Source organism: Marmota flaviventris, chromosome 19 (genome assembly GCF_047511675.1).
Source record: "Marmota flaviventris isolate mMarFla1 chromosome 19, mMarFla1.hap1, whole genome shotgun sequence".
NCBI classification, from domain to species: Eukaryota; Metazoa; Chordata; class Mammalia; order Rodentia; family Sciuridae; genus Marmota; species Marmota flaviventris.
The window spans coordinates 20,947,507-20,962,684 of NC_092516.1; the positions used below are offsets into that span (position 1 = coordinate 20,947,507).

Below are 15,178 nucleotides of genomic sequence, written 5' to 3' on the forward strand. Positions count from 1 at the left end.
ATCCAATCTACTTTTGAATATTATAAGCAATTTACAGCATTTTTGTTTCTATGCTGGCAAACAAACTCAAGGGCTCTACTATGCAAAGCATGCGCTCTACCACCCCCAGCCCAATTTTATTTATTGTAGTAAGGGAGGCTGAACCCAGGGGGACTATTCCACTGATATATATCCTAAAGTCTTTTTGTGGAGGATGGCCTCGAACTTGTGATCTTCTTGCCTTGGCCTTCTGAGTGGCTAGGATTTTTTTTTTTTTTGGTACCGGAGATTGAACCCAGGGGTGCTTTACCTCTGAATGACATTCCCAAGCTCTTTTAATTTTTTATTGTAAGACAGGGTTCTCACTAAATTACTCATAGCCTCAGTAAATTCCTGGGGTTGGCCTCAAGCCTGTGATCCTCCTGCCTCAGACTCCTAATTTGCTGGGATTACAGGTATGCATCATCATACCCAGTGGGAGTTGCTAAGATTACAGAGATGTGCCAACATGCCCAGCTCCCCAGCCCAATTTATAGCCTATTTGTCTAAAGGGCCTTTCTCCAAATTAACTTTTACTAATTAAATTTATATATCTCAGTACAACTGAACATTTTCAGGACACTTAAAAGGATGCTAAAATATTCAAAGGGAGGTGAATGAGACAAACTGATCTTGATAATAGCCTGTTAGCTGTTGAGCCAGCCAGGCACTGTGCTAAGCACTTTGCATTCATTATGTTTTTTAACTCTTATGAGATCCTGTGAAAATGGTCAACTTATTCCTATTTTTTAGATAAGGAAACTGAGGTTCAGGATGGTCAATCAACTTCTTCAGGAGGCCCAAATAAGTGGCCAAGTTGTGAGTGAAATGTACAAAGCCGCCTGCAGAGCTTTCTGGCTAGTAATGTGGGTGATATGTTCCTGTAGGTGTGAGGACCTAGGGTCCAAGTGAAAGGTCATGGATCAGGATCCTCAGCACCAAAGGTCGCTGAGGCTGCTCCTTGGAAGCAAGAGGGGACCCTCCCAGATGTCATAGCCCTAGACTAAGATTCTAGCTGTAAGGATGGGTGGGCATCCATGACATCAATTCTGCCAACTGGCTGACAGAGAAGCGTCTAAATGAAAACCATCCCAACTGCATGCTTATATCCAGCAACCATATCTGGACCTCCACCCCAGAGAAGCAACACCAGAGCACTTCCTGAATTGGGGGGAAGGGGAAGAACCCCATGACTTTATTAAAGCCTTTTCTTCCTGGTGGTATCTTTGTTGGCTGAAGATGGAGATCTGTGCGATGCATCCAGAACATTTCCTTGGCTTCCAGGGTGGCACTGCTCATGACCAGGAATCCCCCCACCCAAATGAAGTATTTAACAAGTTTTGAAAGAGGAGTTTTGAGGCATGTTCTAGAGGGAAAAATGGGGGAGGGCATGAGAGACCAAGAACAGCACCAAAAAGGGTTGGGCTAATAGAATGTCAAACTGTGGGAGAGAACTCTCTGGAAGACAGCTTTTGACTCTTTAGACCCAAAGCTTATGTCTTACCATCTTTCCATCCTTTACCCATCCATCAAACCCATTTATTCATCCACCATTTCCTATCCATCTCTCCATCTCCCCACCCACCCACATTCTCCTTCCACCCATCCATCTGCATATCTATCCATCATTCTCCATCTGCCTTTCCATTCACTCATCCATCTACCCCCATCTATCCAGCCACCCACTCACCTCTCTTTCATCTACTCACTCACTCTGCCCCTTTTAAACTCCTTACCAGTAGGGATTCTGTTTTGTTCACTGCTATACTTCACCCTCTAGAGAAGTACTAGAACACAGTAAGTGCTTAATATATGTTCAATGAATATATCCATTTACCCATTCACCATTTACCTACCTCCCCATCTACTCACCCATTCCCTCTCCTAACATTTTTGATTAGCCACAATGCCAACAATTCAAAGGGCAATTCAAAGATGTGTAGGCTTCCAGGTTCTTCTTTGAAGGTAAGCAAGAAAAAGTCTCCTGAAATCATGGGGGGCTGGCAGGTGGATGAGGGAAAGATGTTTGCTCAGGATGAAATCCTTAATCAAATGTCATCTGGGAAGGAGGGGAAACCACTGTACGGACAGGCAGGTCCTCACAGAGCATCTTGGGATGGAGGAAGAAGGAAAGCAACTTACATAAGTTAGCAGATAAATTATTAAGGCAGGGGCTTTTCTGATTATTCAAACTATTTCTAATACCAGCCCCGTTAGGAGAGATCTAATGTCCCAAAGGCACTAAAAAAATCAGCTCCTTGAGGACAAGAGATTTGGCTTATTCTCGGCTGTATTTTGCCTCAAGTTTGGTGATTAATACTTGAAGTAGTGGCCCAAGTCAGAAAAATGACTTGTCCCCATGGCTTGATGAACCTGGCACATCATACACAATGAACATCTGTTGGCTTCAGTTCCTTCTCCCTGAATCCTTCTTTCCTCTTCTGCCAACCCATTACAGGGAGTTCTCCAGGGCTCCACCCTCAGCACCTTTTCCTTTCTTACTCTACCCAAAGCCTCACAGGGCCACCACATACTCTCCCTTCAACTGCCAGCTCCCTCCTCATGACCTCAGGGTCAACTCTCAATCACTAACCTAGATCTATCCTTTGAGTGTAGAATCCATATTTCCAACTGTCTGTCTATAGAATATTTCCACCTGGAGTCCCCCATGAGCATGATAAACACACTTAAATAAAGTAATAAAAACATTTCCTGGCTAAAGTCGGAAACATGCTTGCCATGTTCCAGAAAGAATGAGAAGGCCCAGGTGCAGAGACAGGGAAATAAGTGGAGAAGTTACAGACAATGAAATCACAGAGACAATAGATGTGGAGTGCTCATGCCGGGCCATGTGAGCACTGAAGGACACTGGCTTTTTACTTGAAAATTGGAAGCTACCGTAGAGTTCCAAGAGGAAACATGACATGATCAGACTCAGGTTGCCCAAGTCAGAAACTTGGCAGTCGTCTGATTCCCTTTTTCCCTCTACCATTTCTAACCAGGGCTCCTCCTTCCATCTCTACCATTACTGTCCAGGTTAGGACCATCATCTCTAATTTGGTTTCTTTGCAATAATTCCTAACTGGCCTCCCTGCCTTCAGTCTTTCCCCCTCTCCAGTGACTATCAAAGTGACTGATAGAAAATTCCCACTTCTTACTCCAGCTCTTCAATGGTTTCTTACCTATAGAAAAATGTCTATGATCTTAACACGGCACACATAGGCCTCTTGGTTAGTCCCTGTCTACCTTGCCTGCATATTCCAGGGGTTAAGCTGCTTCAGGCCCTATCCTCCACCCTCAGTGCACATGCATCTGCTTACACTCACCCTTCTAAGACCCTTCATGCCTTTACTCATGGAATCTCTACTACTTGGAGTACTCCTACCAGCCCTTGTTTTCTTGCATTTTTTTTTTTTTTTGTACCAGGGATTGAACCCAGGGGGTTCACTGAGCGAGACCCCCAGCCCTTTTTAATTTTTATTTTGAGACAAGGTCTTGCTAATTTGCTTAGGGCCTCACTAAGTTGCTGAAGCTGGCTTTGAACTTGCAATCCTCCTGCCTCAGCCTCCCAAGCCACTAGGATTGCAAGCATTGGGGCTGGGGATGTGGCTCAAGCGGTAGTGTGCTCGCCTGGCATGTGTGCGGCCCGGGTTCGATCCTCAGCACCACATACAAACAAAGATGTTGTGTCCTCGGAAAACTAAAAAATAAATATATATATATATTAAAAAAAAAAAAAGGATTGCAAGCATTGTGCTACCATGCCCAGTGTTCTCCTGGAAAATTCATTAGGTGTCTCCAGGAAGCTCCATGATTCCTTTCCTTCCTGTCCTAATTTAAGTTGGGATAGAAGTATTCTTCTCATTGTTTCCATTTCTCTTACATGTATGTGTCCATACTATATTGTAATTGGCCATTTATTTGTCTGTCCTCACATTAAACTGTAAATAATTCAAAGGCTGAGACTCTATTATTTATTTCTGTGTCCCAAGTTCCTAAAGCAAGTACTGGCACATAGTGCAAACTCTAAATGTTTTGTTAATACTGAACAGCCTCATAGATACCTTATCACGAAGGGATAGCCGGTGTGCCTTGGTGTGGATATGGTCTCTGTCAGAGCTGGAGATGGCAGAAGAGAAAGGAGAAGGTTGAATGAGAACTCTGAATTTGAGGATCAGAGCAGAATAAAATAGAGCTGCATGGTTCAAAAATCCCTCTACCCCGCTGGAATGTTTGCCAAACCCTTGCTCTCTCCCCTATATGTTCCTTATCTTTTTCCCTGAACAAAGTACATCTCCATGAAGCCTCACTCACCAGGTGTCTGTGCCTCCGGTCATGGTGAAGAGCACTGGAAGCAGAGGCCCCAGTTAGAGAAATGACTATGCCCAACCCAAGGGCAGCAAGAGATATGGCTAGGGCAGAAAGGGCCAAGGGAATTTCTGGCCAGCAGTGAGGAGTGGGTACTGGGTTAGGGTTTATGGGGCACTGTGCCTAGAACCAGCTCTGAAACAGGCCACTTAGGCATAGCTTCCTGGAGAGGTCAGCTATGGTCAGGAGAGGGTCAGGGACTGGAACCAGGCATATGGGAGGGCCTCTAGACACAGCAGTCCTGAGGTGGAGGTCACCGTGACTGGATATCTGAGTCCCTTGGTCTTTTGTCTGCTTTTCCTCGGTGGCACAGGATTCATGTGGCAGCCAGCTATAAACAAGGCCTCCTCTGTAAGTTCATTGCTGATCCGAGTCAGGAATTCCTCAGAACGAGATATTGAAACCTTCTGGGAAAGGAAGTCAGAAGATCTGAGTGTGAAAACTTCTGTACAGCCTCAGAATGCTGGGTCTGGGGGCTTCCCAGCTGGAGGCTCTGGGGCTGAAGAGTCTGTTTTGGAGGGTTGAGCCTTGAGATTTGACTAGAAGGCCCTAGACCTGTGAGGAGCAGTCTGAGGGAGGCTCAGGGCTCAGGATGGAGGTTAGTGTCCCAGGGCTTGCAGCTCAGACCAGCTGCCTCTGCCTGGGCGCTCCTCACCTCATTACACTCCCACCTCCAGAGCTCCCCTTGGGAGCTCCCCTTAGGTGCTCACCTGCCCTCCACTCAAGGAGGACGCAGTTTGAGACAGCCAGCTGCTCTTTTTTTTTGTCATTCCTGGTAGGAGTGGATGCCATCCCCTGTGAACAGTCAAAGCCTGTGTTAGGCTGAGAAGCCAGCCTGCTTTCCCAAGAACTCAGCCGACCTCCATTCCCAGAGCCAAGGTTTAATCAATGCTCTTGGAAGAAACATCCCACGGTCTCAATTTTCTCCTCTCTCTCTGGGTGGGAGAGGGTATAGGTATATATGTAATCTCAGCCCTAAGCTTTTTTGGGGGGAGATGACTCTCACAAAACTACAAACCCAGACAGCCTCTTCCTCCATCTTTCCTCCCAAGGCCCTTCCCAAGCCAAGGCAGCCTACTCGCCGCCCCAGACCTGGCAGATAGGTTGAAATCTTGGGGTACTCAGCAGGAGGGGGAGACGTTGAGGTCTAAGGGGGCCCCTATTATGGATCAAGGGGGAAGGGGAGGAGATGGTAAGGGGAAAGTGGAAAGAGGGGGAGCCCGGGAGGCGCCGCTACCCGTTGCTATAAAAACCTTAATGTCTGTGAAGATTCTACAGCCCCGTTGCTAGGAGATTAGGGATTCTAGAACCAAAGATGAGGACTTTTTTTTAGCATGCAAAGTTCGTTCCTCGACCTCCCCTCCAGCCCCCTCCAGGTCTCTCACTGGAGGGGGGTGACCCCAGCACTAGAGGCTTAAGTTTGGGAGGATAACGTAGGGTGGGACCGATCCTCCCACCACTAGGGTGTCCCTAGAAGCCAGAAGCAAGCCAGTCCTGGGCCGCTCTGAAGCCTCTCTAGCCTCTCTCCTCCTGGAGCCGGCGAGAGCAAATGAGGCCAGGGAGTTAGGGGGCGGGGAACGAGAATGTGGACTGTACCAACTAGCCTTGTTTCCAGGGGAGGCGAAGACTCAGGAGGGCGGAATCTTAACCCTTTATCTTTGTCGTCAGGAAGTCATATCCTTCGTAAAAAGGAAAAAGAAGAGATATTCACTTAGGCTGCCTTTCTTTTGCCCTTTTCCTCTTCAGTTCCTTCTTTGGCTCGGCGCCGATGGTTCTTTGCTCCCTCTTCTCCCTCTGTGCTTTGGTACGACCCGATGCAAAGGGGCGGAGAGAGGAAAAGGAAAAGGAAACGGGCAGGTCTTAAAGGGGCCGCAGCCATTTTTTAAAGCTTCTTCCTCCTTTCTCTGATCTCCAGTTTTGCAAGGACGAGCCCAGAAGAGTAGGTTTCCGGAAGCCGAGCACAGCTGGAGCAGCCGGGATCTCTGCTGGGTCGGCTGCGCCTACTGGGTGGGCGGAGGCGAGGCTCTGCCCATCGGAAGGGCGGGTTGCTCGCGCCCCCTGCGCCCAGAGCACATCTGGTTGGCCCATGCTCCCGCCGGTTGCGATCTTTAACATCTGGGGCCGGGCGCAGGCAGCGGGGTCCAGGGCGCAGGAGAGGCGGCCGATGTGCCGGGCCGGAGGGTGAGGCCGCGCGGGTGGGGCTGGGACAGCGTTGGCACCTCCGGAGCTGGTCCGGGGCGGCAAGTGGAACGCCGCGATGCCAAGCGAAAATATCTTCCTTTTCGTGCCTAACCTTATCGGTGAGTGCTGCCTGCGGCCCCGGGAAGAACGGGAGGGCGAGGGGCCTCGGACAGGCTCCCTGATCCCTCGCTGTTCACCCACTTCCCTTTCCAAGGTTATGCCCGGATTGTCTTCGCCATCATCGCTTTCTACTTCATGCCCTGCTGCCCCTTCACGGCCTCCTCCTTCTATCTGCTCAGCGGACTTCTGGACGCTTTTGATGGACATGCTGCTCGGGCCCTCAATCAAGGTGAGAGGCACCCCCTACCTGCCAGCCTTGTCCCCTTTCCCTGTCTCCTAGGACCTCACCGAGGGCTCTGTCATTCCTTTCTCTCTAGAAAGCAGAATAGAACGGCCTGGTTTCATAGCAGAAGGGATTTAAGCTAGCTCTTGAGAATTCCCTGCTTTGAGGGTTGGATAAAGGGCAAGCCTGGACTTGGCTCTGGTACTGCTAGAGATCTCCCTGAATAAATTTCCATTCAACAAGTGTTTACTGGGGGCCTACTGTGTGCTAGGCACATGCAATAGGGAGTTCAATTTGAGGTGGAGGATGGGGAGAGAAGGGTGTGGCTTCTGGAGGGTAATTAATCTGCTCTCCAGACCCACCCTAAGACCCACCTTAAACTCCTGTTTTGCCCTGGAGCCTGGATTCTAGGGCTGATGAGTTAAAGATATAGCTTCCCCTCCCCCCAACACTGTTTTCTTCCAGCTCATTTCATGCCATGGTGACCTTTGCACACTTGTCTCACACCCCACCACTAGCAGCAGTTTTCCTCCCTAGGCAGTAGATATTTTCCACCCTTTTAGACTCTGCATCAGAGTAATATACCAGATATGGGCACCTAGCATGGGTCCACTGCTCCCTTCCTACCTAACAGTCCCCATTTTTCAGGAACCCGGTTTGGGGCCATGTTGGACATGCTGACGGACCGCTGCTCTACCATGTGTCTGTTGGTCAACCTGGCCCTGCTGTACCCTCGAGCTACCCTTCTCTTCCAGCTCAGCATGAGCTTGGATGTGGCCAGTCACTGGCTGCACCTCCACAGGTCTGCTTCAGTTCTGGGGTGTTGACCACTTGAAAACACTACAGTGGGGAGGGTGTCTCTGGATGGCCTCAGGCTTTTCAGGAGGTCTCCTTGTAAACTCTGCTCTGTTGAAGGACCCTGGGCAAACCGTGTGTGTGTCTCTCTCTCTGAATTAGTTTCAGTCTTATTTACAGTTGGAATTAAGCAATTCCTTAAGGCACTTTTGGCTTGCTATTGTAGGATTCCAAATGCGCACCTGGGCACGGTGATGCATACCTATAACCCCAGCTGCTGGGGAGGATCACAAATTTGAGGCCAACCTCAGTAACTAGGAAGGGGCATGGAAGCTTTCAATGAGGCATTTGAGTTTTGATTGCCACCTCCCCCCCCCCACACACACACACACAATTTGTAATTGTGTAACTTTGCGAAAGGTCCTGGTTTTCAGCTCCTCAGCTCTACATAGCATCTTCCACATTGGGTTGATGTGAGGGTTAGATAGACATTAAAGGAAATGAATGTTCATGGATTCCTCCTATTTTCTCTCCAAGTTCTGTGGTCCGGGGTAGTGAGAGTCACAAGATGATCGACCTGTCTGGGAATCCAGTGCTTCGGATCTACTACACCTCCAGGGTGAGCATTCCTTGCCCCTCAGCTTCTGGGTGAAGGAACTTTGGTGCAGGGTCAAGAGAGGGCACAGTGATAGGGAGGGACAGCAAAGACCCTCTGGGAAGGAGGGACCTCTAGGCTGAGGCATGACGGAGCAGGATTGGCGGGGAAGGCTTGAGTGGATCCTCCTGACTGCATTGGGAATGAGGCCTCTGTGCACCCATTGGGAGTAACTGGCTGGAGGGAGGGAAATAGGGTGGGGCGTGGTTGGGGGGTCAGGCTGAGCATGGACTTTTTTAAATCTGTGAACTAGAAGTTTTGTAAAGAGAAGTGATTTGCTGAAATGCACTGCCCCCTCCGTGGTAGAGAGCCTTGTGGGGTGTGGGGTGTGTGAGACCCTGCTGGCTACTTAAGTGTTCTTTGTGTATGCAGCCTGCTCTGTTCACCCTGTGTGCTGGAAATGAGCTCTTCTACTGCCTCCTTTACCTGTTCAATTTCTCCGAGGGACCGTTAGGTAGGAGAGGATGGGCTGGGAGGCAGGTGGGAGAGGGGTCCTGCCCTGCGAGTGGGAGATAAAGGCCTCAGACATCTGGGCGCATTAATCTCCTATTCCCATATTTATTTTCTCTCTCCACACCCCCTTCCCCTGCTGCCTCTCCGCAGTTGGCTCTGTGGGGCTTTTCCGAATGGGTCTCTGGGTCACCGCCCCCATCGCCTTGCTCAAGTCCCTCATCAGTGTCATCCACCTGATCACAGCTGCCCGCAACATGGCTGCCCTGGATGCGGCAGACCGTGCCAAGAAGAAGTGACCCTGACAACTCCTGGAACCTCCCACCTGATTGGTCATCTTATTGTGCCACATGGCTTCCCTCCCCCTCCCAGGAGGCCCATTCTCATGTCTTCCTAATGTGTACTCCAACCTGCAGGGATGGGGGTCAGCCTCTCTTTGGTGTTGTCACGATCTCTGTAACCCTGAAGATTAGGCCCACCCTTGTGATCCCCAAGGACCTGGTCTACAAATCAAAAAGGATGTTCAGGATGCCCCTGTGTTACCAGGCAGCCTATTTGAGGATTACGCATCGCCACACATGAGGTTGGCTCAGCCCTGGCTTCTGGCCTGGCCTGAGGTTTTAGGGACACTTGAGAGAGATGGTGCAGGAGCCATGTTTCCCAAAAGGCAGGTGAGTCAGATCTCTGCCCCCTGCCACAGGAAGCCTGGGGCACCGTGCCCAGGAGGAAAGGGCCGTCTAGATCCTTCCTATGGCAGTCTACCGTCCGGTCTACCCTGACCTTGAAAGCCTTGATAATAAAGGCAACAGTTTCTCTCTTCTGGACTTGGTTTCCTTTTAGACATTTTTGGATCAGGCCCTGGATTAAGGGGAGATTGGGAAAAAGGAAGATCTACCTGGATGTTTTCTCCCGGTTTGCGGCTGGCTCCTGTCATTCCAGAATGACAGAAAAGTCCTTCCGACCTCCCATGCTCATGCCACATCTTCTCAACCCACCTTCTTTATGTCCCTGATGGTCTGCTTTGACTCATATTCTTGATATTTCTACCCCCACTAGAGTGTAAACTCCCTGAGTGCACAGACTTCCTGTTCCTTTCTCTATGGTTAGATGGATATTTACCTTAATCTGAAATGAATAGTTACTTAATAAATATTCCAGAAAAGATTAGTTGGTTTCTCAGAATGTGGCCCTTAGACCACTTATAGGTTATTCTCAGAATGCAACCTCTTGGACCTTCAGAATCAATCAGTCTCTTGGGGCTGGGGTTGTGGCTCAGAGGTAGAGCGCTCACCTCACATGTGCGGGGCCCTGGGTTCAATCCTCAACACCACATAAAAGATAGGTAAGTGAAATAAAGGTATTGTGTCCAACTACAACTAAGAAATTTAAAAAGAAATCAAGTCTCCAGAGATGAGCCCAGAAGTCTGCAATTTTAATAAACTCCACTTGATTCTTCCTCCCAATGTTGAGAATCACTGTTTGTTCTTAAACAATTTTGGGACACCTGTTATATACCATATGCTGGGCATTATTCTGGGCCTCTGTCCCTAACAGCTACTACTATCATTAGCTCTCCTGCTCTCTAATGCCAGCTTTTTTTTTGAACTCTATTGGAACCCTGTGCTGGGTTCTTGGCAAATCTTACTCATTTCATCTTCATAATAGCTTAGCAGGTGGCCCCAAAGGCCTTCACATCCAGGGGAACTAAAATTCATCAGAGCTGGGCGTGGTGGTACATATCTGTAATCCCAGCACCTTGGGAGGCTTGAGGCAGGAGGATTGCAAGTTCAAAACCAGCCTCAGCAACTTAGGCCCCACGCAACTCGCCAAGACCCTGTCTCTAAATAAAATATAAAAAGGACTGGGGATGTGGCTTAGTCGTTAAGCATCCCCAGGTTCAATTCTGCGTATCCCTCCAATACACATACACATATATATAAAATAAATTTTTAAAGTAAAGTTCATCAGCTGTGTATTGGGTTTAAACTCCTATGCCCAGGAGACTCCATGGGAATTGGGCAACTGGCTTAAGATCATGGGTGGGCAGGGCTGGAGGAGGTAGCAATAATCAGGGAGGTACTCATGGGGGATAGGAGTAGAAGACCTCAGCACCTCCCTTAGGTTTTGGTGAAGAGGGTGGGTATCTTAAGTAGAAAGCTGGTGGGGACTGGGGAAGGGTGTGTGTGTGTGTGTGGGGGGGAACAGCCTGCAAAGGCAGGGGAACCAGAGAGCACCCAGGCAATGATGGCATTGATAGACCTCAATTGATGTGGCTAGAACACCAAGTGCTGGGGGTGTTTGGGGAGCTGGAGAGAGATGAGGCAGAAGCAGCCAGCTGGAGTGGCTGAAGGAACTCAGTAGGACATTAGGACTTTATTGTCCATATTTTAAATTTCATTCTGTATGTGGGCTGTGTCACTGCTAACTGTGCTTTTTATGTGCATTATCTTAATCATCTTAACTGAATTCCACTGTGTTCTCTGCAGTAGACAATCCTATTAATGTGCTCATTTTCCAGAGGGGAATAGAGGCCCTGAGAGGAGGCCAGTTTGGCCCTGGATCCTGTCCTCTTAGCATTGATCACCGACATCAGTCCCAAGTCAGCAGACTTCTTAATGTTTGCATAGAATGCCATCGATTATCGATTTAACCAGGTCCAGCCACCGTGAATGATGCTGTGGCAAATCCTCTCACACTTCTTCCTGGAAACACTTGTGGCATGAGTGTTGAAGGGCTTTACTCAGGGAAGGGGCAGGGGCAGATCTGTGCTTAAGGAAGGTATAGGGACTGCCCAAAACCGAGTTGTGGTTCGGATGCACAAGCCCCGCCCTGCCTGGCCTGCTTCCGGTGTAAGAGGAGACCAGATAAGGTGTCCTCCCAGCTCCTGCAGCAGAATCCCCCCTTTCCCCTCATCCTTCCAGAATTAACTGTCCCTTCAGCCAGATGGGTCCTCTGAGCACTGGACCAAACCTGGAGCAGGGAATCCTCCGCCCTTCTGGCTCCCACACTCTTTGATGCTAACCATTTACAGTGCCACCAGAAGCCTCCACGCCAATCCAGCTGTAATGTGATCTTAAAAGAGGGGGAGCTGGGGAGGAGAGTGTGTGTGCTTCTACTTAAGAAGACTGCCTAGAGCAAGCTTTCTGGGGAAGGCTGGGTATATTAGCACATATTGCTCCACTTGCATCCACTGGTTACAGCTCAGTCCCATGGCCACGTCTACATGCAAGGGATGTTGGGAAATAGAGGTTAGTTGTGGTCTTAAGAGGAAGAAGAAAATTGATATGGTGGAAAGCATTTTGCCGTACTGGATGTGTTTGCTGTTGAAAGACAGATTTTTCTTACAGAAGGCTCCCTTAACAAATCATTTACTTTATCAGGTGTTCAACCAAAGAAAAACTATTTGTTCCAGTGCTGGAGGAAAACACGCTCTGTTGATCATCAGACATCACACCACACTGTTCTATATATTATGGGCAATTTAAGGGTAAAATTGGAACCAACTTGGAATTGGCCTCTGATATGGGGGCTCTGCTCTATTTCCAGCAAGGTTCATTTTCCTTTTCTTGTGGGGAGAGGGGAACTGGGGATTTGAACTCAGGGGCACTTCACCACTGAGCCACATCCCCAGCCCTATTTTGTATTTTATTTAGAGACAGGGCCTCACTGAGTTGCTTAGCACCTCGCTTTTGCTGAGGCTGGCTTTGAACTCATGATCCTGCTTCGGCCTCCCAAGCTGCTGGGATTACAGGTGTGCACCACTGTACCTGGCTAAGGTTTATTTCCCTAACACTAAGGTATACCTGTCTCCCTCATGGTACGATTCATGCTGGGCTCATCTTCATGAATATGATTTGGAGCAGTCTCCCTGTTGCTTATTGGATCACACAACCTCAGGAAGTACACGTAATAGTCAGGATAGGCTATGGTGTGCTCTGGTTAACAAAACTCCCAAAATCTATTGCTTCACGTGGCAAACATTTCTTGCTCCTGCTACATACCCATTGTGGGTCACTTGTGGCTATATTTGCTGTTTTCTCCCTGGGATCCAGGCTGATGGAGTCATTTCTAGGTAGAACATTACTGATCACCCTCTTTTGGAAAAGGGAAGAGGGAGTTTAGCGATTATGTCATTCTTACATTTCATTGGTTACAGCAAGTCACATGAGCAAGTCTGATGGCCACTGAACATTCATGTGGAGAAATCAATCATCAATTGGAAACGTGTCCAGAGTGCAGGAGTGAGGTTAAGGCTGGAGCAATGAATTTTGAAGTCAGGAGTGTATAGACATGATCTGATGTCATGAGACCGTCTGAAAATGTCAGTAGGAAGAAGAAACCTGGGGGACTGTTCAGAGACCGAGCAGGGAGGGTGAGGTCAGCCACGGAAACAGGAGGTGCAGCCCAAAAGGCAGAAAGGAAAGTAGAGGTGATGTCCTGGAGCCCAGTGTGGGAGGAAGGGCGGCCACCTGTGCCCAGTGACAGGCAAGGCTGAACAAAAGGTGACCTACCTCCTGGATTTAGTAACAGAATGTCACTGCGGATGCCTATTAAAGCAGTTTCCAAAAAGCAAGGGGTGGAGACAAGCTAATTGGAGTGGTTTGAAGAGGTTCAGTTAGTCAGCTTTTTGTCACTGTCACCAAAATACCCAACAGAAACAACTTTAAAAAAGGAAAAATGTATTTTTCCGTCTGAAATCCTCACAGTTTCAGAAGATTCAGTTTATGGTTGGCCATCTCCATTGCTCTAGGCATGAGGTGAAGAAGAACATCATGGCAGAGGGAAGCTGTCAGCCAGGAAGGAGAGAGAGAGAAAGACAGAGGGAAGGACTGGGAGAAAATAAACCCTTTCAGGGCATACTCCAGTGACCTACTTCCTCCAATGAGGTCCTATCTCCCAGTAGTCCAATCAGCTGTTAATGGATTAATCCATGCAGTGGATTAATCCACTGATGAGGTCAGAGCCCTCCTGATTCAAAGCCCCACCTCTGTACAAATGAGACTTTGGTGGACATTCCAGATCAAAACCATAACAAGAGTTTAGGAATGGAAACAGACTGGAGAACTCTGGAGAAATTTGTCTCTAAAGGAAAAAGGAGAGATGGGAGTTGGAGAAGGTGGGGCGCTAAGGGATCATTTACCTGTTTTATGTGGCAGAAAAAGTAGGGTGTTTTTCTATACAGATGACAGTGGCCAAGGACAGAAGGGTGTTGGGGGTAGAGGTATAGCTCTGGAGGACATGATAGGTGAGATCTAGGGTCCAAGGGGAGGAATCCTTGCTGGGAACAGGAGGGAGGACAGAGTCCAGATGCCCACACTGTGTTGATTTGCTACTGGGAAGGGAGAGGCTTCCTGCCCAATTGGCTTCTATTTTCTCCAAGAGGTGAGAAAAAGTGGGCAGGAGTGTGGGAGTTGAGAACAGAGGAGGTGTGAATGGTTGTTTTGAAGGGCATCTCATTCTAGATAGAGAAACACAATTAGAAGAGGGAGGCCTCCCCTGAAGTTTGGGCCATGAGTTTAAAATGAGACTAGCAGGCTCTGTGGGGTGTCCCTCCTCCAACAATAAGCAGCTGGTCTGGGGCTGGCAAAGGAAGCCAGGGGGGTTAAGAAAGGATGGAACTGGAGACAAAGAGTTAGGGGAGGTTTCACATGAGTGAGTTACTTGGACAGATCATAGATGCTAAGCTGGGTACAACGGAAATGAGAAGGGATGAGGGCTCAAAAAGTGGTTGGAGGGGCTGGGGTTGTGGCACAGAGGTAGAGTGCTCGCCTAGCATGTGTGAGGCCCTGGGTTCGATCCTCCGCACCACATAAAAATAAAGATGTTGTGTCCACCGAAAACTGAAAAATATTAAAAAAAAAAAAAAGTGGTTGGAGTCAAGGTCACTGAAGCTTTAAGTGGAGGTTCCAGAGGTGGTGCTGTTGCTAGCAATGTTAAGCAAGGTAGAGGGGTGTCCATGGTCAAAGTGGCCATGCAGAAACATAGTGGGTATGTTCCTATTTGCTTCTGTCACTTGTCCCCAGAGGCCCTTGGTAATGTACAGCCCTAACACAGCAGCACCTAATACTTGCCAGGTACCAGATGAAGAACCTTAATTATCCCTCGAGGGAAGAAGTGAGAGTGTGTGGGGGGGTGCTGAGTCACTTGCCTATTCCACAGACATAGCCAGCTTCACCTTGCTGTGAGCCGAGGATGTACTCCCTTGGACTCAGCACGCTCAGACTTGAGTGGAGCCACTGATCCTACAAACGCAACTCAACTTGGAAAGAAATGAGGCTCAGGGGGTCAGGCCACAGAGAGGAAACAGGAAGAAGACCTTGAAAAGGAATCATTCTTATATTTGCGTCAACCCCTTTTCAGTGGGGGAT

General features: G+C 48.6%; 1 protein-coding gene and 1 pseudogene across 1 annotated transcript; one reads left to right on the forward strand and one right to left on the reverse strand.

Moving 5' to 3' along the window:
• Positions 1 to 1,636: 1,636 nt before the first annotated feature.
• On the reverse strand, positions 1,637 to 5,244 carry LOC114103130 (putative protein T-ENOL; annotated as a pseudogene).
• A 1,004-nt stretch (positions 5,245 to 6,248) lies between these two features.
• Positions 6,249 to 9,974, forward strand: Cdipt (CDP-diacylglycerol--inositol 3-phosphatidyltransferase). Its single transcript, XM_027948567.3, has 6 exons — positions 6,249 to 6,686; positions 6,782 to 6,916; positions 7,559 to 7,712; positions 8,243 to 8,324; positions 8,733 to 8,814; positions 8,964 to 9,974. Exons 1-6 carry the CDS (start codon positions 6,644 to 6,646, stop codon positions 9,107 to 9,109), a joined length of 642 nt encoding a protein of 213 aa, XP_027804368.3. The 5' UTR covers positions 6,249 to 6,643; the 3' UTR covers positions 9,110 to 9,974.
• The last annotated feature ends 5,204 nt before the right edge of the window (positions 9,975 to 15,178 follow it).

Excerpts from the sequence above, each read along its gene's own strand:
- Cdipt (XM_027948567.3), top strand. The coding sequence starts at position 6,644 with ATGCCAAGCGAAAATATCTTCCTTTTCGTGCCTAACCTTATCG. Across the intron at positions 7,713-8,242 it reads CACTGGCTGCACCTCCACAG|TTCTGTGGTCCGGGGTAGTG; the intron begins GTCTGCTTCAGT and ends TTTCTCTCCAAG. Across the intron at positions 8,815-8,963 it reads TTTCTCCGAGGGACCGTTAG|TTGGCTCTGTGGGGCTTTTC; the intron begins GTAGGAGAGGAT and ends GCCTCTCCGCAG.